We start from the raw sequence: 12,081 nt of genomic DNA, 5'->3' as shown, positions 1-12,081 counted from the left end.
TTTCCCCATCCTTTGTTCACTTATTTTTAATCCTGGTAGAGGTGCCAAGAAAAGTCTAATAAAGTTTGCATTCTGGTTGACACCTTTAATCAGTTTTAAATCACTTCTCATACTGCACAATTCCTTTGTCGCACTTTTCGGTTGGAAACACTTGGTGTTTGCACTATTCTCACCTCATTGGATGTGTTAAGTGTTGTGTTTGTTCAGTCTGTTTGACTATATGTTGTGTTAAGAGAAATGTATTATTTTTTTCGCCCTCCCTTATGCTCCGTCCTGGGTGGGGTACACCAGGGCGTATTATAAGCAGGCCCAATAATGAAGCATGTCACATACCTCGGTAAGTGAGTGAGGGCAGTTTTCTCAAATAGAGTGATTTGCCCTATTGGGGCTTGCTCTATTTCTCACTGTATTAGTATATATGGTTTTATTATTTACTCTACCCACCCCTTTTGTGTGTACAACTATAGGTCTCCGGGGGGTTCGGGGTGGCAGAGTTTAAACTTATTTGACCCTCGCCCCTCTTTTGTGATTGTATATTGCCATTTACAATGTCAATAGCTCAGCATAATGTCATTGAGAGACGTTTTGCATTGTAAATGTTTGTTTTTGCTTGGGTGGCCTTTTACGTCAACAGTGCACACATGCCATTTCTTTTGTTGTAAAAGCAGAGCCATTACCTATCCGGTTTGGCACTAGCATCTTTTGTACACTGTTGATTAGCACCCAGACAGGTGCCTTACCACATGCTGTTTCATTCCACGGTTTGTTGTGAACTTTCAGCCAAAGGGCTACATTCTTTCCCTGCTGATTACATTGGCATCCTGCTTTGAAAAAAACAATTGCACTTTACTACAGGTTTCTACAAAATGTTAATACAATCCATACTACGAAGATGTTAATTTAACCCAAATATATTACACTGTTTAAAAAAAATATTTAAGGACATATTAACTTTTCTTACCAAAAAAGACATTAACGGATTTTTTACAGAACAGACATTGTTACCCCACATCAAGACTCTAACTGTAAGTCCCAGATACAAAATCACCTCCTTTCCACCTTTCGCCATATTCCCATCTACATCAATCCTCAAAACCACATAACTATACCCCACATAAATTCACTCTATACCACATAGCAATTCACATAAAAATGCTTGACACAGTGCCACATAATTCCACTCAACATAATTTCACTCTGTACCACATTATTCCATGCCACACTATTCAACTTCACACAAATCCATTCCACACCACGTAATAAAAAAACATTATTTCCACCCCACAACACTTGTCCACTACACACCCCATGTATCCAATTTAAAACACAATTCACATTCCTACCATAAAATTCAAAAGCACACCAGGTAATTAAAGTATACTACATACCAATCCACCACACAAAATACCATTCATCAAAATTACACTCTATTAAACACATTCCCACTCCACATATTTCCAATACACTCAAAATACATAATTACTATCTCAATAATACAACTGAACACCATACCACATAATTCTACAACACAAATCCACTCTACGCTACACAATTCCATGTCACTTCATGCCACAACGAACAATTCCAATCCAACCTTCATAATTCCACTGAACAACACATACATCCACTCTAATCCATAACATAGAGGTAAAAGACATTTACAATGTCAATAGCTGTAGCTCACTCTTTTTTACCACTCAATAGCACAGATCTAAAGCTTAGCTCCTACCTATTTCTTCTTTTTTGTCACCAAACTGGTAACGCTATCCACACAGTTCCACAGATTTGCAAAGCCCACTACGTAATTTGACACCAAACCACATAATACAACTCAACACAATTACACAACACACCACATACATCTAATCCACACCACACATTTACACATATTGCCATAAAATTCATCAGCACACCATATAATTTAACTCCACATTAAATTCCACTACATTGCACTCCACAGCGCAAAATACCATTTCACATAACTGCACTCCATAACACACAATCACACTCCACATAAATCCAGTACTCAATATCACATTTTTACTATCTATATAATTCCACAGCACACCATTCCACATAATTCCACAACACAAATCCAATCCACACCACACAAATCCATGCCACACAACTAACTAATCCAATGCAACACACACAATTCCACTACACACTGCATACATACATACATACCATATCTCATAGGTAAAAGACATTGCCAATAGCTCTAACTCAAACCAATGCAAGACCTGTTGCATTTTCAATGCTTATTTTTCAAATGCAGCCCATTTTCCTTAACACAAGTGGTGGTCACTCAAATGCCAATAAAGACGATTATGAACAGGATGGGTTTCCTGATATTAACTCATTTTACATTATTCTCCTGAGCTGAATCGCAAAGTGATTTGTTGAGTTTCTACCACTACGTTGGATTGAAAATGAAAAGCCACCCTTGGATGGAGAGGAGCAACTGGCTGGACCGACTGGTCAATATGTAGTTTGGACACTTTATTTTTAAGGCAGCCATGTGCTCAGGCAGGTGTAGAAACGCTACCAGCAGATTTTTAAGGGTATTGGTGTGCACACTGAGCAGAGTGAATCAGTAGTAAGTGTTCAGATGTGAAACAGCTGGACTCTGTGCCTTTTCCTCACGGGTGCCATACATTTTCATAGTGTCAAGAGGGCACACCCAGCAGCTGGAAGGGGATAGTGATGGAAAGGAAGACATTGTGGGTGTGCAGGGGGTGGCCGGCTGAATTAGCTGAATGAAGAAAGACAAAGTTTCCTCTCAGATTGTACACAGTGTGGGCGTGCAATTAATGTTGAAAGCTTGAGTACGCCCTTTCCATTGCACTTCATTTAATAGCATCAGTGCTGCCCTCATCTGGTGAGCGGCTTGCACTGCATTGGATGAACGCTGGTGCTGCCCTCTGGTGGAGGCCGGCTGTCTGCACGGTGAGGTGGATGCCTCACAACCCTTTGCTGTTGTGAGTGAGTAGTAGGTGTAGGTCTGGCTTCCATACCAGGGGAAACAGCGATTCCAACACTAACAGCGATAACAACGCTGCTGATACCACGCAGGTAGGTAACAACATGGTAGTTACAATGACCGTGTTGTTACCACACGTGGCTTTACATCGCAAGTCGTTTCTACGACATGCGTTAGGTGGCGTACAACACCAGGGAATAAGTTGGATTTTAAATCCAACACATTCCCTGCTCTTGTGCTAACTGGAGTACGAATAGTAATTTATACTATTCCTAAGTTCAGCGCGCCATCTAGTGCAAGTCGAAGAAATGACTTGCGATGTAAAGCCACGCGTGGTAACATTGCAGTCGTTGTGCCTACCGCGTGGTACCACCATGCGTTGCAACGTCACACATTCTACTTACCGTCTTGGCTCACGGTTCTGAGCAGCCGCAATACATTGAAGAATTATGAAAAGTGTACATTCATAATTCATCATCCAAATGACACATTTTAAAGAATTGGTTGGAACTTTAAAAAATATAATTATGAAGAAGTTATATTTAACAAAACACAGTGGAAAATAAAATTGTTTTATGCAAAATGAATTTGTATCGACCAAACTGAACCCAGCAGTCTGACATGCTGTTCAAGAGGAGCAGACATTTAGGCCTCATGTTTTTCTGTGCGTTAAGGGAATCCTCCATTTTTTAAAAAGGGTAAGTATTGAAGTGCTTATTTCTGAGGGGATTACTCAAATATTGGTCAGAGGAGAGGGATAGGTATAGTAAAAGTATTACTGAAAAAAGAAGGTGGAGGGGGTCCAAGGGGGAGTTTTAACGACCACGGTAGCTCAAAACCCCTTAATCAATGTGAGAAACAAACAAGAGATACCTGGTCCAATTATTCGTCTACGTGTTGTGTCTTGCCTAAACAAAGCCGTCAGACCACCATGTCAGCACGATGATAATGCTGGGTTAGAAAAATTCCCATCAGCCCACCATTGTTGGCGGAGTGTCGTCATGTGGGATGTAACCCATAAACCTGAATATCTCCCAACGCACCTGGTAATGGTGCGGAGATAGGTTTTGGAAGGTACTTTTCTGAACCACAGTATTTCCAAAGTAGGACCGATGGAGTGCAGTGCTCGTGAAAAAGGAAAAGAAAACAAGTGTGAGTAAAATTGGCTCCTGTGACAAAAAATATGTTTATTAAGTATTGTCCAGGGTCAAGAGTAAAAACAACGCCTATAGTTTTAAAGAATAGTTATATCATGGCGTAGTGCATGGGGGTCGACATGTTTCAGCTTGTAAGGACAACTTGTCCAAGATTTCCTCAGGACCGAATGGTGTTATGCATCTGCACTATGTGGAAAAATAGGTATATTAGCATATTGGATTAATCCTACCAGAACTTTTGAGCCCAAAATGTTCTCTGGTGTTTATCCAACTAGTCGTGATTCTCCTGAGGAGGAAAGACAACAGGGTGTAAGAGAAGACATGTGATACAATGGTGATTAAAGACACAACACTACAGAGGTAGACAAGGCGACAGAAACTGTTCTCCGCCTATCAGGAGCTATATAAGTCTCCAGATTCCGTTGATCAACAATGTTAACAAAATATTAGCTTTTCAAATTTCTACTCACCCAGCATTCTGTGGGAGAAAACCTCGCCTCACCCGGCACCCACTCGGGAAGAAGGAGGCCCCGCTCTGTTAGAGATGGAAAAGTGTAAGGACCTCAAGAAATTGTATTGAGGTACAGAGTAAACATACTCTCCTAATCCATACAGATATACTAACAAAAACCAGTTAATTAAAAAGAGACCCAACCCTGAAAGAAAGCATGGTTGTGACCAAGCTAGGGTATGACACTAGTATAAAGTAGCTTTGTGGGTTCAATAGTCACCAAAAGAGGTTTCTCTATGCCTGGCCAGAATAGTGTGTTAAAAGCATGGTATAGATGTGGCCACAAGGATGGTTTAGTACATAGAGGCCAACCATATGTTAAGTTCAACAAGGGGGAAAAAAACAGGACTCTAAATGGTAACTCTTATTGCTAAATAGTGAATTACCAGGGAGCCATACCTGTCCGTCGGTACCTCTATGGCCAGCGTCCGAGCGGGAGTGGAGGTGGTTTGAGCTGTGTTTAACTCCTCCTTATATACCTGCTCGGATTGAATAATAATTGACAGCTGGCATGTGCGCGCGAAAAAACGGCACTTAATTAGGGGGTGTATGCTCAGTAATGGGCATGGGCTGCCTGACTCTCGTGTGTAGCCTGAGTAATGAATACGCATGCGCCCGTAACCCTTGTCAAGTCTATCGCGCTTACAATCTCGCGCGTTGGGTACGAAGCTAGAGAACGGTGTCTCAGCGGTGGCGCATGCGCATAAGTACCACGCTGGAGCGCGGTGCGCATGCGCGAAGCGTGAACCTTACTAGCGTGTGCTATTCCTATCGCAGCAGTTCTTGTGCTAGCGTGTTTGTATAGCCATATTAAATTCCTCGGTGGGCATGCGCGAAGCGCGAAACTGACTGGCATATATTATTTCTATTGCAGCAGTTCGTATAGCCATATTAAATCACTCGAGTGGGAACGGCCATATCTGCAAGTGAAAAATAAAGAAACGGCCCTGGTGAAATTAATTTTATGGAGCGTGCTACTAGAACGGACAGGTTTGGTAGGATTCACTTTTGTTGAAACTGTAAAGAGGAACTATTGTTCTATGCTATGCATAAGACGTAGACTCCGTTCTAGTTGGCTTAGAAAGTCTAGGATTCATCAATGGGTGAAAAAGGAGGGGAGAAGATATGGTCCCTGTATATACCAAACGACTATGTCTGTTACTAGTAACAGAACATTGAGACACCTCATATTTAAATTGCAGATAAGTCGTTAATGGTATAAGGATGGTAATCATAAGGACGCCCATGGTATGTCATCATTGAGCCCCTTGGAATCACTTTGTAGTTGAAAAACCCACCTCTGTTCTTTGCTGAATAAAAATTTGGAGACATCGCTTATGTGGGTAGGGATGAAAGGATGTTTTAGAACTACCCATCTCATGTCATCTGCTGTGTGTTTGCAGGTTAGAAAGTGATTTGTGAGTTTTGTTGCCTGTTTATGACACCGAATGGTGCTCTTATGTTCCCCGATTCTTAATTTAATTTTGCGAGTTGTATAACCTATGTACCTGAGAGGACAGGGGCATGTGATCATGTAAATGACATTCTCTGTGTTACAATTAGTGTGTCTCTTCAGGACCCAAGTCTTCCCTGTACCCAGGTCAATCGTTTTGGTTTTACTGGTCTGGGGGCAGACACTGCATGATCCGCATGGGTGATGTCCGGTGACCGGAGGAAGGTCCCACAGAGTGGTTGGTCTTTCAGTGTTCTGTAACCTAGGTCTCGTATGGACCAATGTGTCACGTATACTGGGCGCTCTCTTAAATGTGGTGTTGAGAATCCCCCAGTGTTTTCGCACTGCTTTCTGGAGTCTGTTGGATTGTACGTTAAAGGTGCTAACAAATGTTAGTCTCTCAAGAGGTGGTTTCGGTGGACGTCTGTCCAACAGTGCCTCACGGTTATTGTTTGAGGCCCTTTTCCATGCTCTTTAGGCTTAATAAACAGTTCACTTTGTAAACTGCCTGCTTCCGGAAAAATAGACAAGTCCAAAAATGAAAGTCTGACACGACTATATTCCAACGTAAAGTTGAGGAACTGGTTACGCTCATTTAGCCACTGGTGAAAGGACTCGATCTCTCTTTCAGTGCCCCGCCATACCATCAGAATGTCGTCTATATACCTCTTCCATAGTACCACTTCTACAGGTCTCCGGGACATCGATGGGGAGTGTTTTTGCCCCCAGCCTCGCCAACCTCTATGTCCATCAATTTGAACAAGATCTTATCCTCAACCATGGTAACCCATTTTTCCACCAAGTGGTACTGTTTATTAAGCCTATGGCAAGAAATTCACTGCTGCTCTTCAACAGCCACCACCCACGCTCCTTGAGGGAGAACCTCCCCGTGGGTCAATTCCTCAGAGTCAGGAGGAATTGTTCATCTCAGGCGTTATTTAACAAACATGCGAAGACCCTTTCTAACCAACTACAGGAACGTGAATACCCGGCCCATCTTGTAAAAAGAGCATGGAAAAGGGCCTCAAACAATAACCGTGAGGCACTGTTGGACAGACGTCCACCGAAACCACCTCTTGAGAGACTAACATTTGTTAGCACCTTTAACGTACAATCCAACAGACTCCAGAAAGCAGTGCGAAAACACTGGGGGATTCTCAACACCACGGACGCGAACATCCCGTTGCCCCTCTTTTCATTTAAGAGAGCGCCCAGTATACGTGACACATTGGTCCATACGAGACCTAGGTTACAGAACACTGAAAGACCAACCACTCTGTGGGACCTTCCTCCGGTCACCGGACATCACCCACGCGGATCATGCAGTGTGTGCCCCCAGACCAGTAAAACCAACACGATTGACCTGGGTACAGGGAAGACTTGGGTCCTGAAGAGACACACTAATTGTAACACAGAGAATGTCATTTACATGATCACATGCCCCTGTTCTCTCAGGTACATAGGTTATACAACTCGCAAAATTAAATTAAGAATCGGGGAACATAAGAGCACCATTCGGTGTCATAAACAGGCAACAAAACTCACAAATCACTTTCTAACCTGCAAACACACAGCAGATGACATGAGATGGGTAGTTCTAGAACATCCTTTCATCCCTACCCACATAAGCGATGTCTCCAAATTTTTATTCAGAAAAGAACAGAGGTGGGTTTTTCTACTACAAAGTGATTCCAAGGGGCTCAATGATGACATACCATGGGCGTCCTTATGATTACCATCCTTATACCATTAACGACTTATCTGCAATTTAAATATGAGGAGTCTCAATGTTCTGTTACTAGTAACAGACATAGTCGTTTGGTATATACAGGGACCACATCTTCTCCCCCCCTTTTTCACCCATTGATGAATCCTAGACTTTCTAAGCCAACTAGAACAGAGTCTACGTCTTATGCATAGCATAGAACAATAGTTCCTCTTTACAGTTTCAACAAAAGTGAATCCTACCAAACCTGTCCATTCTAGTAGCACGCTCCATAAAATGAATTTCACCAGGGCCGTTTCTTTATTTTTCACTTGCAGATATGGCCGTTCCCACTCGAGTGATTTAATATGGCTATACGAACTGCTGCAATAGAAATAATATATGCCAGTCAGTTTTGTGCTTCGCGCATGCCCACCAAGGAATTTAATATGGCTATACAAACACGCTAGCACAAGAACTGCTGCGATAGGAATAGCACACGCTAGTAAGGTTCGCGCTTCGCGCATGCGCACCGCGCTCCAGCGTGGTACTTATGCGCATGCGCCACCGCTGAGACACCGTTCTCTAGCTTCGTACCCAACGCGCGAGATTGTAAGCGCGATAGACTTGACAAGGGTTACGGGGGCATGCGTATTCATTACTCAGGCTACACACGAGAGTCAGGCAGCGCATGCCCATTACTGAGCATACACCCCCTAATTAAGTGCCGTTTTTTCGCGCGCACATGCCAGCTGTCAATTATTATTCAATCCGAGCAGGTATATAAGGAGGAGTTAAACACAGCTCAAACCACCTCCACTCCCGCTCGGACGCTGGCCATAGAGGTACCGACGGACAGGTATGGCTCCCTGGTAATCCACTATTTAGCAATAAGAGTTACCATTTAGAGTCCTGTTTTTTTCCCCCTTGTTGAACTTAACATATGGTTGGCCTCTATGTACTAATCCATCCTTGTGGCCACATCTATACCATGCTTTTAACACACTATTCTGGCAAGGCATAGAGAAACCTCTTTTGGTGACTATTGAACCCACAAAGCTACTTTATACTAGTGTCATACCCTAGCTTGGTCACAACCATGCTTTCTTTCAGGGTTGAGTCTCTTTTTAATTAACTGGTTTTTGTTAGTATATCTGTATGGATTAGGAGAGTATGTTTACTCTGTACCTCAATACAATTTCTTGAGGTCCTTACACTTTTCCATCTCTAACAGAGCGGGGCCTCCTTCTTCCCGAGTGGGTGCCGGGTGAGGCGAGGTTTTCTCCCACAGAATGCTGGGTGAGTAGAAATTTGAAAAGCTAATATTTTGTTAACATTGTTGATCAACGGAATCTGGAGACTTATATAGCTCCTGATAGGCGTAGAACAGTTTCTGTCGCCTTGTCTACCTCTGTAGTGTTGTGTCTTTAATCACCATTGTATCACATGTCTTCTCTTACACCCTGTTGTCTTTCCTCCTCAGGAGAATCACGACTAGTTGGATAAACACCAGAGAACATTTTGGGCTCAAAAGTTCTGGTAGGATTAATCCAATATGCTAATATACCTATTTTTCCACATAGTGCAGATGCATAACACCATTCGGTCCTGAGGAAATCTTGGACAAGTTGTCCTTACAAGCTGAAACATGTCGACCCCCATGCACTACGCCATGATATAACTATTCTTTAAAACTATAGGCGTTGTTTTTACTCTTGACCCTGGACAATACTTAATAAACATATTTTTTGTCACAGGAGCCAATTTTACTCACACTTGTTTTCTTTTCCTTTTTCACGAGCACTGCACTCCATCGGTCCTACTTTGGAAATACTGTGGTTCAGAAAAGTACCTTCCAAAACCTATCTCCGCACCATTACCAGGTGCGTTGGGAGATATTCAGGTTTATGGGTTACATCCCACATGACGACACTCCGCCAACAATGGTGGGCTGATGGGAATTTTTCTAACCCAGCATTATCATCGTGCTGACATGGTGGTCTGACGGCTTTGTTTAGGCAAGACACAACACGTAGACGAATAATTGGACCAGGTATCTCTTGTTTGTTTCTCATAGTAAAAGTATTAGTCTGTCGAACCACAGGTACAGTCTCACCTTACGCCGGCTTCCTGAGGCAGTCTCATTAGCACTAAAGCTGTTCTCTTCTCTCCTAAAACTAAAGATGTTTGCTTTCCATACCCCAACCCATCTTTTCTCCCTCAACTTCATTTACGAATGGGCATCTCAGCAGCAAAGTCCAGCCATTAAGAGTGCTTCCCCTGCAACGGAAAATAACTTCAAAGACTTAGATTTAATATGTGTTTAGCAGTTAGTTTTCACCAATCTGGGGAATGCATGCACGCATCTTCCTGCTCTGAGCAGGGGATATTGTCTGAAGCACTGCTCTTAGGTCAGAGGTGGGGGGGAGGGGAGCTTGTCTGAGGGGAGCATTATCTGATCTCCCAAGACTGCTGCAGGGGGCAAGCAGGGGCCAGACAGTGATACTCCATGAAGCAAGTCTTAGAGGTCTGGTGTCTCCAGAAACAAAATTACCTGGTCCAGAGATTTCAGACCTGAGAATGCCAGGCCTGAAGACACTTGTAATTGGGATTACCAGACTGAAAAAACAAACTGATTATGAGGCCCTTATGTCTCTTGTTGGTGCCATAATTTCCCAATCTCCACCCTTTCCATATTTTCTGCTCAGTTCAACCACTTTCTTTCTGATGATCTCAGCATTTTTCTCACTCAACCATGAGCCTTCACTTGGTACCTGCACTTCGCCTTCCAGGGTTACAAGTTCATGTGTCCTAGTGTCTAGAAGTCTTCACTTCCCCCCACAATTGGTAACCCTCTAGATTCTGTTTCTCACAAAGAAGAGGAGAGGGTAAAAAATCTCATCTACCCCGAACCCCCCTAAGTAACATGATAACACCAAGCGGGGTAGAGAGAGGAAAAGGTGATTAACTTGCAGTGGCACAAATTGTGTATTTGAAAACTGCCCTCACTCACACACAAATGTGTGTGACATGCTTCATCATCGGGTCTGCTTACAAAACACCCAGGGGTAGCCAAGCACATGATGGAGCATAGGGAGGGGGAAGGCAAACAACATAAAAGTGAAACTCAATAGTAACAGGGTGTGTTATACCCAGCGACTGGGTACAGTGATAGAAAATGTGCAGCAAAGATGGTGTTTAAAAGTGGCGCAAGGGTACCCTATCAGAACCCTTTATTCACAGGTCCCAAGGCCAGGATTAAAATTGTGAAGGATGGGTGTGTTATCAAGAGTGTTAGGTCCTCAAAAACACCCCTCCTTAAACTGCCAGTATCAACATGTTTCGACCGTCTTACTGTGCCCCCATGTCGGTCTTCCTCAGGACTTCTACCAGTCCCAGTCAGGTTCCCCACCTTACCTTACTCTGGATAGTCTCTGGGGATTAAGGACCTAAGAAGATCCAAACGTGTGGAGGTACTTCCCTAACCCTCTAGATTCACCAGTACAAGTCTTGCTTCCCACATTTCTTTCATGGCAGTCACATGATTTGGCATGACGTACCTCATGTATGTCAATCTCCTCAGCGTCATCTTCCACGGCGTACTGCAGGATTTGGGAGCGCTCTTGTAAGTTGGTTCGTCCTCGCTGGTGGCTCCTTTGTTTTAATTTCTCTGATGTTTTTGTCAGCCTTTCCTCCAGGGATTTGTTTTCTCGCTCAATATCTTCTGCAATCCTTTTTTCTCTCTCCTGGCGTTCTTGTCGTCGCTTTTCCTCCTCTCTCTGCTTTCGCTCTGCCTCCTCTCTCTGCTTTCGCTCCGCCTCCTGTCTCTGCTTTTCCTGTGCTATCCTATCTTCATTCTGTTTCGCTTAAAGTGGAACAATAAATTTGATAAGAACCAAAGCCAGTAGTCTGTGGCATGAGCATGGCGTCTCATTTGATGACAATATTCTATGACAGAGCAATATTGGTTTCTATTGATATATCATGCTGCTTAACCATGACATGTAGCATTAAGACACATCACATACTAATGGTCCAAAAGTAAGTACTCCTGTCTGGAAATGTATCCTAGGTGCACCATAGTCTAGATGTAATGTCTCTACAAGGCTCCTCCTTAGAGGGAGAATGTTGTGGTAAATGTATACTTACGCAATGCCACATGGCAGGCATGTCTGCTTTAAGAAGGTATAGATGCCATGTACCCATTATGAACCCTGGCCACAAAACTGCCAACCTTCTAGGAATGGTTTTAGGCTGGCAAGGCACAACACA

The 12,081-nt window shown here is 43.2% G+C and overlaps 1 protein-coding gene across 1 annotated transcript in view; it reads right to left on the bottom strand.

Annotated features, from left to right (window-relative positions):
• Positions 1-12,081, bottom strand: part of LOC147725901 (uncharacterized) — a 290,139-nt gene that overhangs the window by 134,094 nt on the left and 143,964 nt on the right. Inside the window, exon 4 of the mRNA XM_086960041.1 lies at positions 11,370-11,674. Within this exon, the coding sequence (XP_086816167.1) occupies positions 11,370-11,674 (305 nt within the window). The remainder of the gene's footprint in view (positions 1-11,369; positions 11,675-12,081) is intronic.

Source organism: Lissotriton vulgaris, chromosome 3_1 (genome assembly GCF_964263255.1).
Source record: "Lissotriton vulgaris chromosome 3_1, aLisVul1.2, whole genome shotgun sequence".
Lineage (NCBI taxonomy): Eukaryota > Metazoa > Chordata > Amphibia > Caudata > Salamandridae > Lissotriton > Lissotriton vulgaris.
Note: the sequence above shows the minus strand (reverse complement) of the source record. Positions and strands in the feature narration are given on the sequence as shown.